General features: G+C 35.1%; 2 protein-coding genes across 2 annotated transcripts; one reads left to right on the top strand and one right to left on the bottom strand.

The window, feature by feature from the left end:
* Window positions 1–914: 914 nt before the first annotated feature.
* On the bottom strand, window positions 915–5314 carry LOC111011712 (65-kDa microtubule-associated protein 3). The gene is made up of 13 exons (XM_022285578.2): window positions 5086–5314; window positions 4656–4819; window positions 4338–4544; window positions 3995–4243; window positions 3686–3892; window positions 3452–3607; window positions 3107–3266; window positions 2862–3013; window positions 2652–2739; window positions 2187–2260; window positions 2012–2086; window positions 1628–1910; window positions 915–1543 (listed from the first exon to the last, which is right to left on the bottom strand). The coding sequence occupies exons 2-13, from the start codon at window positions 4725–4727 to the stop codon at window positions 1092–1094; spliced, it is 2175 nt and encodes a 724-aa protein (XP_022141270.1). The 5' UTR covers window positions 4728–4819; window positions 5086–5314; the 3' UTR covers window positions 915–1091.
* A 1986-nt stretch (window positions 5315–7300) lies between these two features.
* On the top strand, window positions 7301–10570 carry LOC111011733 (ATP-dependent Clp protease ATP-binding subunit CLPT1, chloroplastic). Its single transcript, XM_022285612.2, has 6 exons — window positions 7301–7695; window positions 7787–7822; window positions 8373–8482; window positions 9026–9205; window positions 9874–9998; window positions 10081–10570. The coding sequence occupies exons 1-6, from the start codon at window positions 7475–7477 to the stop codon at window positions 10111–10113; spliced, it is 705 nt and encodes a 234-aa protein (XP_022141304.1). The 5' UTR covers window positions 7301–7474; the 3' UTR covers window positions 10114–10570.
* The last annotated feature ends 5411 nt before the right edge of the window (window positions 10571–15981 follow it).

Here is a 15981-nt window from a genome sequence, read left to right as displayed (position 1 = left end):
AAAGTTGTCCAAAACAAAAAACTTTTTTTTTTACTTTAAAATAACATTAATTTGTTTAAAGGAAAAATAAATAAATAAATTCAAAGCTGTAAAGCTAACATTGGAGCAATGCCATTTTCCCACCTACTGACAAGTTCTCTGTCTTTTCAGTTTTCTTAAGGTTGACCATTGGAAATTTATCTTATATGTGTCTTGCTGCCGTATCGAATTTACTATGTCTCAATTTTATATAGATATTAATGAAAATTTTTATTGATAAAAATATTTATATTATAAGAATAGTTCTTACAATATTATAAACACAAAAAAAAAAGTTAACAAACATTTAAATTAGTACATAAACATTTTATTATATTTAAATAATTAAATTAGTACATAAACATTTTATTATATTTAAATAAATTAAAAATTATTAATAGTATAATCATATTACTAATATTTTGTTGATTTTTCTCCATTATAAATGTTGATTAAACTCTCGTGTCGATTTCAAACTCATGAACGTATATAACTGTGATAGAAATATTGAAATGTCATGAAAATATAATACCTAACCTACATTACTAATAGACCTATTTATAGTACATACATAATGCAACGGAGAACACAAATTATATATAGCATTTATAATATTTATATTTAGTCACTAATTTTTGCAAATTCTCCATTTCTTAAAAAGAATTGTCAAAACACAATATTATATAATAGCATGTACAAGATTTCTTGTGAAGATACAAACATGTAGTTATGTTTGAAATTGAATTTTGTTGTGTAAAAATCTGAAAATATTTATAAGATGGGACAAGACAAAGGACATTTTTTGTCAAAGATAATGCTGTCCGGTCCTGTCCCTTCTCATCGACTCCTGGAAGCTTGAAATTACGCCGCTGTCCCTTTCACAATTGCGACAAAGATCCTCACAAATGAGTGGAATTCAACTGATAACTGAAAGCAAATCTTAACCCTTCACAATACTGGGTTTATGTACACAAATCAAGTAAAGCCAAATTACAAACTGACTTTGAAAGGAGGAGGAAACAAGAAACAAGAAATTTCAATTCTTTGAAAGAAAAGTGAAAGTTTGTATTGTATCAAACTTGTATGATTGACTTGACGTGCAGCAGTTTTGGAAGAACAAACCCAGCTCTTCTTTCCTCGAAAGAATATTCAATGACTTCAAGAACATCTTCATTAATGCGAGGCGGCGGCCGCAACAGAGCCGGGGTCACGGCCGTCTGCATCGGAACCGACACGGTGAAAGGTGTGGATGGCACCGGGATAGGCATTACCTTCGGCGTCTTGATCTCTTCTTCTGAAATAGAAGTTGTCTTTATAGGAGTTTTGGATGACATATTTAGTTTCTGCAACTTCTCGCCAAGATCGTTCAACGAATTCGTCGAGTTCGGGAAAAGCGTGGCGGCGGGTGTGGTAGGAATGGGAGCAAACGGCTTTCTGACCACCATTGGTGATTCTGCTTCACCAGCATTGGCACCTAATGAATGCTTCTTTACGGGGAGGCCAGCAACATCCAAGCCTCTCCTTCCTTGAAAACGGCATGGGAATTTAGCCACTCAGAAAAGAAACAAGATGTTATAGGATGATTTACATATAGGAAGAAAAGTCATACCAGCTGATAAACCTTCCACAAATCCCTCATCAAGGTGAAAATTCTGGTTGCTTTGGTGTCCCCTGTCACTTTTTCTTGCGGGTCGGAGGCCTTTATGAGGATCGGGCTTAGGAGTTTGAAGCATTGCTCCTCCAAGGGAAAATCGCCTGCTGCCTGCACCACCAGCACCGCCAGTAGACATTCTAGGACCTTTTTTCACACTCTGAGGCTTCGATGGGCTAGGTTTTGACCCATAAAGTGCCTCCTGTTCTGCCATTAGTTGCCCCTGGAGTTTCTTCTGGTCCTGAAGTGTTGTAAAATTGAAATGACAGCAATCAAGAAGGATGCATTTTAAACATGGAAGTGTCCAAAAAGCAGGTAAATTTCAAATATCATAGTCAGTACCCGCTGCCTTCGGAGTTCTTGCTCTTTCTCTTGTCTTAAAATTGTGTACTCTTCAAGCATTGAGAGAAGTCGAACCTATATATTTGAGATGACAATTAATGGCACTCTAAATCAGGAAATGGCAGGAAAACCCGTTCATTAACAAAGCACATAGAGATCAAAATGAAGTACTTACGCCATCATAGGTGAATTCGATGCCTCTTTCTTCTTCCCATGACATGGTTTTTGTTGTCAATGCATTAACCATTCCTGTAAGGATTTTATCAATAAGATACAAGAAAACTTACTTAAGAGAAGCAAATTACAGTCAACAGACATGTTTTGTTCATACAATTAGTGGTTTACAATTACCAAATAGTACCGGATAATCAATTTCTTTGACCTGCCAGTGTCAGACTCATTGATGCAACAAGCATGTTGTAAATTGTAATCATCAGTAGAATTATATTATAATCTCCTTTGGTTTACAGTTCTTAACCATATAATTTAGCAACTTTGTAGACATAAGTCTACTCTTCTACTTCCATCGCTCAAGAAATCTTACACTTCTATTTTGCCAATTATCTCATTGAGTTAAAAAGTGAACTCTTATAAATTATAAACAACAGTTTCAATGTACAAAAACCGAGAGAGTATTTACCTGGAAGTTTATTAACCAATGCCCGAGCTTTTTCAGCACGTTTAAGAGTAAGATGAGCTCCTCTTCCTGCATTGTACCTGTTTTCATCCTGAACAAGTATAAAAAAAAATGAAAACTAAGGATGGTAGCGTTTATGCATATGTATGCATATAGATGAGTGTGTGTGTATTTTTTGGGCAAGGATAGAATAATGAGAAAGTTTAAAGAGACCCTGTTGTACTCCTCAAGCCAGCACTCCTCTTCACATGCAGCCAACCATTTCTCCACTTTCTCAAGAATTTCTTTCCTGACAAAAGCTTCTTCTTTGACCTTAAGAATTTGACTTTCAATTTGTTCAAGGACACAAGCAGGGTCCAAAGCTCCTGCATTAGAAAGATAAATGCACAGAATAAGAATGGAATGCAAAAAATCATTAATAAAAAGGTAGGAGAACAGAATTGATGGTTGTAATATACCACAATCTATTGCATCAATAACATATTCAATAGCGGAATCTTCTGCTGGGACCATATGAAGCTTCCTACACATCTCCTCTAGCTCCAACCTCTTCTTTAGAACAAGTTCTTTCATTCTGCTTGACTTCAACTCTTCTAATCTGGAAACTTCTGCTTCAACCTGCAAGACATATATGAACAGATAATTTGGAAGAGTCTCTATGAATCTATAATGAGGCAGGGGCGTATCTTGATGGGTTGTCCTTTATTAATCTTAAATAACGTACTTTTGTTCTTCGGTGAATACAGAGCCTCCAAAAAAAAAAAAAACAGAGACTGAAATCTTCACTATTCAAAATCACTCACATGTGTGATAACGTCAGCAGAGAGAGCATTAGGTTCAATTATTTCATCTTCTGAAGCAGCTACGTTACAAGTTATATTTTGAAACATCTGTTGGTCCTCAGCTGGAGTATCCATTAGTTTCCACAGCTCGAACATTGCACATACAAGATCTTGAAGCTGCATCAACAAAATGTTACTGTAGGTACAATACTGCTAATAATTTGAAGGCCAGAGAGAGAAACATTGAGCCATTACCTTCTGCATTCTTTGTAATTTGATCTCTCGCAGTTTTTCAATCATTCCAGCCAACTGCTCTATGGTGTTTCTAGTTATATTTTTTGGTCCGTCAAAACCCAAAGTGGGATGAACTTCGATAGCTATCTGCTTGGAATCCATGCCAAGCACCAAACAAAGTGAATCCAAAGTACACATGTGGCTGTGAACCAGTTTCATTCGATCACTCTATAAAATAAGAAAGAAGTACTTTAATCAGCATGTAGAAAAAGAGAGAGATTTAAAAGGTCAAAAAAGAAAAGCAGATTAATTTAAACAAAGGTAACTAACCTTCTCCTGCCGGAGAACGTGAAGCTGTCTGTTCAATTCTTCAAGCTTCTTCAATGATAAATCAGTTTCATCCAACACTACCTTTGATGAAGAATGTTCATACCCATTTAACTCATCTGAAATCTTTTGTATCGCTTCTAGGACTTCTAGAAACTGATTTCTTCTCTCGGATTTCCGCTTCCGCATTTCTTCTAGTTGTGGAAGAATTTGCTCGAGTTCATCTTTCAAGCTAACAGCCTTTTGATCAGACTGGAAGGAGAAAATGACAAACAAGTAACTCCAGCGTTTGAAAAAGTGAATTTAAGTTATTTGGAGGAACAAAGGAAGGTGCTACTCCTCTAACCTGTCTTATATGTACTGGCCGCTCTCCAATTGCAGAACAGATGGCAGCAAGTTGTGCCTCAGAATCAGCAATCGCCTGCCTCAGATGAGCTCTAGAATGGTTTGCTTGATCAACTTTCCTTCTGTAAACCGCTAAACACTCTTGTTCAAGCTCAAGCAACATTCTATCTCTCTCAGTTTCACACTCACCAACTTCATCCCATATTATCTGATATCCAAAAATGTCATTTATAGTTTGATACAAGCGTACAAAATAGATTTACATACGAATTTTAACTGTGCATTAAGCCCAAGGACGAGACTGAAATTCCATACAGACCTGAAGTTCATAAAGTAGTGACCCACAAGTAGTTTCCAGTGGTAGAAGTGGATCATTTTGAGTGACAGACATCTTGAAGAAATTTCACCCGAAGAACAGATGGTGTCTGTCTGTTCTGCTCTAAGTTTTGGTTTGATTATAAAGTAGAGAAAGCAAAGCCAAGCCTGTATATATAAACAACAATTCGAAACACAGTAATGAGATATCAAATTTCAAGAAACCCTAATTGTCTACGGAATCTAGATAATAAAACTTCTTCAATTGAATGATGTTAACACCATCAGAAAAACCCAATTCCCACCCGCATATAACTACACAACTGGCCAGAAAATTTTCCGAGAACAGAAACGGGAGCCATCAAATTGACCAGTCACCGACTACATCTAAAACCTCTTAAATTATCTAGCACATTTGTGATTCGTGCACTCACCGAGTATATGGCAAAAGTTGTGTAGAAATCAGCGAAGTGTGGTGGAAGAGGATCTGAAGAAGAAGCAATCTGCCGAAGAATTCTTAGAGAGAAAATGTAGCGTTGGAAAAGAGTGGTTTTCTCGAAATTTGAACCGTGGAAGAGGGTGATGCGAAAGGACAATTTGAGAGACGTTGAAAGGAAAAGGGACCGTTAAAAGAGCGGATACATATAAATGAAGCCCCAACAAGAATTTGAATTCAAAATTTCGGAGAGGGAAGCCTGATGAGAGAGAAAAGCAAAAGTTCCAATCGCTTTCTTTTATTCTTCTTCCCCGTTCCCTCCTCCCGACAAAATTTCAAATAAAAATTAGATGTGACATTCTTTTAAAATAATAGGTCGGATAAACAAATAACTGTATATAATATATATTAATATTATTGTTAAAAAATCTTGAAAAAAATGACTTGCAGTTTCAGATGTCAATGAAAGTGGTAGTTGAAAATCAATAATAATTTAGATAAAATACTGAGAAAATAGTAGCTAAACAAAAAAAATCCCCAGGGTGTTTGGTGCGTGGTTACACCTCTGTAATCTTAGTTTGAAAGTAGGTCTCGAGGTGTTGTGATGTTTAGAAATAAAAAGTCTACGTTTGAGGTGTAGAAATGTCTAATTTAGAAATAGAAACTTTTTGGAGTATAATATGGAATTGGGTAAGTATTTGACGTAGTAGTTGATTTTTTTCTAAATTATTTTCCTTCATTTTTTTTTTAACTATCCAACTCTTTGTATTCCATTTTGAATTTGTTAATTCCTAATTTATGTATTACCTGCCACAATTTGTTTGTTTTTTTATTTTTATTCTATTCGTCAACCACCACACACTCTATAATTTAAACTCAATCAAACCATTCATAATAAATTAGAACAAAATTTTAATTATATTAAAAAAAAGTTTTTAAAGTCACCAAATGGCTAAGGTAGATATTGTTTAAACTAACATAGTCATGGTGTGAAATAATATCCCACAAAATTACATTAGGAATACATTTACAACATTTAAAAAAAAATGCCATTTTCAAAATTAATTGTTTTTATTATGTGTAGATAAAAAAAATTAAGGAAAATGAATCAGGGCCTTGAGACCCTAATTAGCTACTGTGGGTGACTCTCGCAGACATCGTGAAACCAGTATCAAGAATTATAAAAAAGAAGCATGCTGGAGAAGTGGCAAAACATGCAATGAAGATCAAGAAAAAATGGCGATGATTTTAAGAAGTAAAGCTCTGTCTATACTGTCTATATCACTTCACATTGTCTAGCAGCTTGGGCTATGGAAAAATCAGGGCCTTGAGAAGAGGGCTGGGCCGCATTGACCCCTTTTTTGAGCTCAACAAGTGAAATTAAACTATTTCTTTGGTTTGGCCATGTACTCAGTAATTTATTTGTGTCGTGGAACAGTTCCAACCTACTATTTTTTTTTGTAGAAGATATATGTTTTGATTAATTAAATTAGATTGAACAAATTTTAAGATTCTTATCGAGGCATTTTAAGCAACTTTCTTGCTATCATGTTCTCTCGTACATGATTTGCACATCATTTATATCTTTTGATGGACTAAAAATGTCAATAAATATTAATAACAAAGTTTAATTATGTAAAAAAAAAGTTTAATGTATTTAAAAAGTGTGGAATGTTTATTTATCCATTAAAATAAGTTTTGTGACTTCTTTATTTTCATGATTTTTTTAAAAGAATTTCAACTTACATCAATATTTTATTTTTTTACTTCCATCAAAATTTTTATAAAATTGAAAATTCAATATTTTAATTAAATATTTAAATCCTAGATTCATACATACTAAAAGTTATGAAAATTTTAAAAATAGAAATCTCCTTCTCTTCCACGTGAGACAAATAATTTGAATGCATTGTTTTTATGGATTTTGTATTTCAACAAGGTAATTCAAATTCATAAAATCGTTAAATATTTTGTTGAATTGGCATAATAATCAGGTTTAATTTAATAATAATAATATTATAATTATTATTTCTAAATAAGCCCCAATTTAACAAGTGAACCAAACACTAATTATTTTAAATAAATTACAGAAAATAATTATACCAAATATTCTCTTAACATATTTTTGGAATAAGCTACAAGTTATTATCTTTTCCTTTTCCTCTTTGTTTTTCTTTTTTCGGAATCTATTTAATTCCTTAAATTATCCAACGCTCGACGAAACAGGCCCTAAGCCGTACCCAAATCGAGAGAGCAAGCAGCTCAGGAAACGCCTTGACCATTAACCAGAGCCAACCAACGCCACCATTGTTGTAACTTGTTTAACTCTTTCTGGAGCTGATTTCAGTCTCTTCTCTACCAAATTTGAGCTTTCCCTAGAGCTTCTAATGGCGGCCACTCGCTTGAACTCTCTTTCGCTTTCACAAGTCCCCTTTTCCCTCGCCACCCAATCCAATTGTTACAATTTAGAACACAAAACTCTATTCCTTCCCGTCAGCCCCCTTTTCGAGCTCAAGCTCGCAATTAAGCGTTCTAATGTCACCCATTCCGTCTCCAAGTTCACCCGCCGCGCCACCACTGCCACTGTGTCCTTTAGCCTCCCGGCTACGTACGAATTCTCTTGCCACTCTTGCTTTAGTTACTGATTCTTTTTCAAGCCCTTAATTTTTATTTTTATTTTTTTAATTCTGATTTTGCAGGAAACCCGAGGGCGTTTCCCCTGACAAACTCCCAAAGTAAGTTTACCCACAAATTTTATCCCATCAGTTGGTGTTAATTGGAGTTGTTGTTGGTTGCCTCCATAATGTGTGTAGATTATTTTGTAATTTAGCTAATCTTTTTGCAATTTGTGATGAAGGGTGGTAAATGGTAATTAGGTTGAACTATGACTTTAGTCCTTATTAATAAGTTTTAAGACTTCAATTTTAGTCTTTGAGGGGTGACCTGTCCGGGAGGTTCGAAATCAATTTTAGGAACTGTGGTTTAAAGGTTGGAATTATTGTGCTTTCGAAACTATTCGCAGATATGTTGAACAATAGCCTAATGTGGCAGATGTGTCACCTCTTACTTGCAGCATATCATAGAATGAATTCTTCTTATCTTTCTCTTTTTGGTTGTACGACTTTTTCCCATCTATCTATATTGATTTTCGAGCATGTCAGTATATCACTGCTGTGAACCATTTGTTATATGACTTTTCCTTTTCAGCACATAGATTGTCGATTAATGAAAAAATGATAGTGGTGTTAATTGAGATGATTGTTTGTTGAATTTGTGATGTATAAGATGGTCAGCTAGAGCAATAAAGTCATTTGCAATGGCAGAATTGGAAGCAAGGAAACTCAAATATCCAAATACCGGAACAGAAGCTTTGCTAATGGGAATTTTAATTGAGGGTTAGTAGCCATTCTATGTCTGGAGATCATTTCTTATTTACATCTATAATTGGATTTGCAAATGCATTCAGCTTAGTTGAATGCATTTAAGTTGCAGAACTATCTGAATCTTGGTCCCTTTTTTTAAACACACTAAAATCAAGATCGTCCTCCAAGGATTCAATATTTGATTATCAATTTCAAAATGTGGCTACATTTCCCCACACCCCTTCCAGCATCATTTCATGATATCTTTCATCGTCATCTGATGTCCCTCGTGCTAAACTACAGTATTGTCTTTGAAAGATTTAATTATGTCAAAAATTCAACATTGAAGCTTATGTTCATGCCAACTTCTGTCAGCTGCTGATACGAGTTGCCTATCTTCAACAGTAGCCTTTGGCCACATGATTTTTTAATATCCTTATGCTGAGTTGCTAACAATATAGATGTTGAAATAAAAAATAAACTAAAGTTGCATATTCCCTGTGATTGCATTGCCTGTGCTTCAATGCTTGATAACTTTTCTTTTCCTTGACATTTATTCCTTCACATTTCTTTCAGGAACCAGCATAGCTGCCAGATTCTTAAGGGCTAATGGAATTACACTGTTCAAAGTAAGAGAAGAAACTGTTAAGCTACTTGGAAAATCCGATATGTACTTCTTCAGCCCAGAGCATCCTCCATTGACCGAACCTGCTCAGAGGGCACTTGATTGGGCTGTTGCGGAGAAGTTAAAGTCAGGTAAGATCATTCTTCTTAATCATGCAGCAAATGTGATTCTTTAACTGACATGAAATTAAGGTGAATGATACTTGAAATTCCTACTGAAACTCGAAGCTGCCGTTGTAAAGAATGGGATGTTAGGATGACAAATTTTTTGACAGCTGGTCAAACCAGATTTTTAGTATTGCCTATTTTCCATGTTCAAACAATGGCCTATTATCAGAGGAAAACGTAAGGGAGGTCATGCGTTTTTTGCCACTGACTCCTTGACAGCTCAAGTGGAAAGGAAGTAAATCAGATAAATTTTCCACGGCTAGGATAGTGAATAAACAATTTACGGATTATGCTTACCACATTAGAATAGTGAATAATTGCTTTCTAGGTATGCTTACGGCTTACTGTTTTTGAAAGACTTTTGAAGCTGTGTTGCGTATAGGCAACAAAGACTTTTTTGCAAAGCATTTGTCTTATCATTTAGTAAGAAGCACCCACTTGCAAAGAAGAATTTCACTATTTCGGTTCATCCTAGTATCTAGTTATTCATGAATCATATACAAATGTGCACAAGTATGTGTAGACTTCTTGATTGTAGATATTGACTAAGATTGATTGTGACATATGTGCATTTTAGTATGTACTTTGCTTGTGGCAGTATTCGTTGATTGAACTCGAGGTGTTGTATGTAGGTGAATCTGGGGAAATAACTACAGGTCATTTGCTTCTTGGTATTTGGTCAGAGGAATCTGCAGGTCGCAAGATCTTGGCCACCCTTGGCTTTGATGATGAGAAGGCGAAAGAGATTGAAAAATCTGTAAGTTTTATGTTATTTTCATCTGGGTTGTAGCACCCTCGGGACTTGATGAGATATTCCACTAATATGTCTTTATTAACAGGTGGACAAGGATGCAACTTTCAGTTATAAGTAGCAGGATCGTGTAGGAAGATGTGATGCGGTTTTCATATTTTCGTGGTTGGAATCCTCACAAGGGAACCCCCAAATGAGATGATACAGTTATTTGCCTGTTTAATCAGCACCAGCCCTTCAACATAATCAGCTTCATTTTGCATTGACTATTGTTCGAACTTGTGGAGTACTGGTATGGTACGCTACATTTCAACGGTCTCAAATTGCTTGCAGGACATAGTTTTGTTAGTGGGGTCGTTCTTTTGGACAAGCAACTAAAGTTGAAAAGGAGTGATCATGATTCACCCCTGCAATTAATACATAAGATTATTAATTTAGTCTTCGCAAGACATGTCCTCGATTCTCTTTTGTTTTTGATATTTAAACTTTTATCTTTTATGCTTCTAAATTGATGGGGTTCCACCTGCCAGAATTCGAATGCTCGTTACATATTCATTCCTCTCACCGGTTTAGGTTCATTCTCAATTCTTTTTAATTTTAATTTTTTTTTTGTCTAAGCATATTCGTTTCGTGAATTTATAGATAATTTGGATTTATGTGGTTCAGATTCTTGCCATTTTAAATATAGAACATGTTCCACTTGTTGATATATTTTCGGATAATGCCCTTATGGGAAGTTCAAAAGGTATTATTTAGGATGTTTAAATTTTAAGCAATATGTGTTTAAGAGAAAGTTATATAGTAATGTAAATTGGAAATAGTGAGTTGAAGTTTGAATAGTGATGGAGAAACTGAGCAATTTGTTAGATCTTATTTGATCAACTATGTGGTAGATATCCATTACAAGGTGTCATGATAAACATTCAATATTTTAAATTTGAATTACCATTTGACTTGGAATATTTTTGTTAAGCTGGGCCCTTTAGAATTGTTCTCATAGATCGGTGCAGTATTGAGTAAGTGGATGTAGATGTAATGATAATGAGTGCATTTTAGATATCCTAATGAACATGATCCCCAATAAGCGTTATCACAGGTTGAAATGAACATTCTAGATAGCCTCTCTCATCTTCTCGGATGAATTTAAGCAGAGAATTTTGATGTCAGTTCTTCTAGTTGTATTTGCTGGTTGATATGATATGATAGCCACGACGAAAGAGACCAACTTTAGTGGACGGATGTAAGAACAGATCCATGTATCAGAAACTACCATTTTTGTCATTTCAAAGCTTCTAAAAGAATTCTGATCCAACCATTAAACGAATGCATTGTTTCTGGTCAGTTTGAAGTCAGTAGCCAAAAATTGAACAGTAACTAGTTTGTCTGCTTAAGACTTCGCATCTAGCCCATTTGGATAAGAACTTGCGACATGAAGCAACCGTACCTTTTTGACTTTGTGTAGGAGTTCTGTTCTGGTGAAAGTTGAGTGAGATTGTTGTTGATGTCCCCCTCCCCGCGTGAAATTATCTGTCATTTCTTCTTTTTTCTGCTCAGATGGGTTTCTTTGCTAGCCTTTTCTTTTATTTTCTTTCTCCTGATCTTGTGATTTCTCATCATATAGCACTAGGGACTAAGAGTCAAAAAGCATATCTACTTAGATCTCATCAGTGAAGCTCAAACATGTCTTGAACTTTCACCGTTGCTCTAAGGTAACCCATTATTACCGTTATAACAATCATAGTTATTTGCATTTCATCTGTGAAGTAACTGCAGTATCATACATACAAGTATCTTGTAATTGATTTTGTTAATATAGCACGAAAGAAGTTGTAGCTATCAAAATCGTCCTACCCCGAGTCTCTCAAACCCCTTAGATTTGATGGATGCCTGTTGAAAGAGAGGGAAAATGAACTATTCTCTGATGACTGAACAGTGAGTATTAGTAGAAGGAAAACTGAGGGTGGAAGAATGTGGAAGTTGAGTAGGACCCTGAAGCACGTGTATGTGGAAGGAAGGGTGAATAATAGTGTACTTAAAATGATAATGGCACACGTGCGCATTAGGTCACCCAAAGTAAAAAAGGGGAAATGCGAAGGCAAAGCATAATCTCATTGGGTATGTTCCTAAAGTGTTTCTTCTTTGGGGCCATTCTCTTTCTGGCCATGTCTTGTAAAAGTGGGGCAAAGCCTCCTCAATTTACGTTCAATAATATATAGCCCCCCCTCTCTTCTTCTCCTCTTCTTTCAAAAGTGTATAGAAATTGTATTTGTAATCTTAGGGTCGAAAGATGCTGTAGTGGGAATCTTAGCAATCCACACTAAGGTCACTATCAAACCCAAAGAGAGGCAAAATGAATGTTGGGTTTGACACGGGATCAAAACATATAGGATTTTCCCCTTCAAAACTCCCACCCTGGAGCCCTTTCCCACCAATGAATTACGAGTTCATATTTGCCTTGTCCAATTCGATGGATCGATTATTGTTGAACCACTATAACAAAGTTTTAGCTAGAACTTGAAAACATACTGGAACGAAAAAGCTATCCCTCTTGTTGCACCATGTAACAGATAAATAAAATAAAAACATAATTATTTCAACTCATTGAATCATGTTTCAATCACATGACCATTTTTGATATTTCACCAAATGGGGTGAAAATGAGAGTGGCATTACTTACAAAATAATGGCAGCATCACCCACAGAGATGGACACTGATGATTAGGGTGATGCACACACATTATTTAAAATTGAAAGCCTCGGGCTTGGCCTGTCAGTTGTCACCCCCACTCAAAATTCCTTAATCATCTTGTCGAAGCATGTCACTGTGTGCAGCGTGCGGGCTCGCCCTGGCCTTCGCCGCTCGCTCCCCACCGCCCTGCCCCCGCCCCGCCTCACCCCATGCCTCCAACTCAATTATTCACCAAAATAACTCTTCAATTATTTATAAAATAATAATTAAAAAAATTGTCCTTTTAGTACTTTAACCAATTTCTATCAAAGTAACTGATTTATTTGAACTTAGAGCATAGCATTTAGTTGTTAAGACATTTTATCTTTATTTGTAGTTAAGAGTCCTCGCTCCGGTCAATTTTAAAAAGTTTTGAATTTGAATTTTCACGCTACATGTTGTATTTAAAAAAATATATATTCTCACATTGTATTTATGATGTAATGTTCTAAAACAATTTATTTATTTTTTTGCAATGGCTTTTTTTAGTTCTAACAAATTTGGGAGTCAAAATTTAACTTTCAATCGGGTAAAAAAACATATATATCTTATCAATACCTATCTCTGTGCTAACCACCAATAAAAGCTATAAAAAATAGAAAATATCTTCTCTTACTTGTCAAAAATTTAAAGGTGGTCAACAAAAAAAAAGTGTTGACCGTAAGCATCTAAGTATTGTTTTGCTAACAAATATCCGAAACATAATATTTAACTAACTTTTTTTTTTCAAATTTATTTTATGAAAACATGTTTGGATATATATTTTAAAGTGGTCTACTCTTGTTTTACTAATATACTTTTTTGATAGGTTCATTTGAATGATTTAAATTATTTTTGAATTTGAAAGTGAGTTCGTAAATAATGATATTTTTTTTTATTACAACATGTGGGGATGAGATATCGAACTCACAATCTCTTGATTGGAGATATATGACAATTATCGCTGAGCTGTGCTCACTTTTAGTCGTAAATAATGACCTTAAATGTACAATACTCTTTATTTTCAAATGCCACCCGTCATAGACTATGCAAAAAAATTGCCATATAGTTCTATAATTGCTTGAAAGTCGGTCAAATATGTGTGTGTATACATATAATTAGTACATTGCATTCGTACAAAAAGACAAGTCAAAACCCAACTTTTATCTGACAAATTTTTAAAAAATGTAATCTAACCAAAGTCCAAGAGCTTTGCAATTTGTTACAAGTCAATTATTACACAACTCAATGAATTAACTAACCATCAAATGAACCAATAAGGACACACAAAATCTCCCATACTTAGAACTTCAAGAGATTTCTTAAAACTAAGTGTGTTAAAAATAATCCATTAAGAAATTTCAACTCTGTAATATAATGAACCAATCACGAAGCGACAAGTGGCCATTTGGCCCACCTCCCAAGTTTGTAGGTTTTCCACAACTACAACACATGGACAAGCATGGGGGGAGGCTTCCTTTGCCCACAATTCTTCAAAGAAATCTCCACAAATTAATGGGAACAAGCTCCCCATTGCTAATATTCATCCCCTCCCTTCCATGTGCACTTCTTGGCTTCAAATCCCATTGCCTCTTCATGTTTCCCAACAAGATTTTCTTCTCCCCAGTTCAAAAGATTTGAGTGAAAAAAAATCTTCGTTAATTCATCATGAATGGTAACACTGTGGCCGTAGTGTGTTAATGATCCCATATCAAAAAGATCACGACACTTCACATAAAGTTTATGTTGGGTTTGTAAAGGGATATGCAAACAAAGTCTCACGTTAGCTAGACAAATGAATGATCCATGATATATAGATGCAGAAAATTAATGAGGTTTTTTTGGATAAAACCAAAAGCAAAGCCGTGAATGCTATGCTCAAAATGGACAATTGAGATTCCATTGTCCTTAACAATTTATAAATACAGGAGTTACTTGATCTCATTATTAAGGATCCCGTAGCATATAATTAACCATATATTATTTATTACAAAAAAAAACATAAAATTCCACTATTCAAACAAACCCAACTTGTTTTTCTTGAGTACTCTCCTTTCTTCTCCATCAAATTTGAATAATAAAATCATGATTCCAAATAATGTAGTATCTGTGTGTGTCTCTCCCAACCACAAAGCTAGGAACTGAAAGCTAACTTCCGCCATTGCTTTAACATTCTTTTACTGAATTAATGCAAAAAGGACATATGGGTAAGGAACAAAGCAAGTGAATAGTCTATTCATGTCATGTGTTAGAACAAATTAAAGGGTAGAGAGAGAGCTACAGAAGCGTAGAGAGAGAAAGAAGGGCACTTTGGGGGGGGGGGGGGGGGGGAAATGGAGAGAGTTTTGTTTTGGGTTAACACACAACAGAGTTTGCCTAATCATTTACCGACAACTCAACAAGGATATCTTCCACTGTTGTTCCATTGACAGCCAAAAGCTCAACCACAGGTGAAAAAGGAAAACTTTTTAATTAGAATACCATAAGAAGATGATGCTTATGATGAAGCTGCTCATGTCATGTAACCATAACCAAGCAATTAAGCCATTTTCCCACTAACCCATGTGACTATGAATCAAGAGGAACAGTGGGGTGGTGCCCATTTCTTTATTATTCTCTCCATTTTCCTTCTTTCTATGAGTCAACCAAATTAGGAGACCGTACTACTATACTATAATATATACTCCTTCCTTCACATCCCCATATGTTCCCATTTAAATAATCTATCCCCCACCAACTATATTCTCTCTAACATATTAAATTAACATATCTTGGTATCAAATAATTTACTCCTTTTAGATATGTGTTTGTGCAAAAATCTTTACTTTCATCCTCGTAAAATAGCAAGTGTCTGGCATGTTCAGCTTAATGCTCAAGTTTGACGTATGATGATAAATGTAAAAGAATAAAAATTCAATATTTGCATGAAGAATAATAGATATCTGAAATGGTTTTGTGAAAGTTTTCGATGGGTCAAATGATCATATCTTTATTTGATACAAGGGGTTGAAGAGAATTTGATGAATTGATGTGCACGGCCAGCTAGGCTTCTTGATTTGAGCTAGCTTGTGGTAGAGGAATAGTTGTGCGTAGTTGTCATGTGATAGGATAAAGACGTGTCGGGTCTAAGTTAAGATCATGTTTCAAACTAAACATTATATCATGAGTAGAAGAATTTTTAGAAGAATCTCTTTGTTTGAACTATAGCAACAAACATTAATGGTGTTGGATTAATTAAAGATAAGTATGTGAGGCAAATGGACAAATTTTGCCTTACCCTAT

Source organism: Momordica charantia, assembly GCF_013281855.1.
Source record: "Momordica charantia cultivar OHB3-1 chromosome 10 unlocalized genomic scaffold, Mcharantia_2.0 BLBB01000010.1, whole genome shotgun sequence".
Classification (NCBI taxonomy): Eukaryota; Viridiplantae; Streptophyta; class Magnoliopsida; order Cucurbitales; family Cucurbitaceae; genus Momordica; species Momordica charantia.
This window is presented reverse-complemented; position numbering and strand designations above follow the sequence as displayed.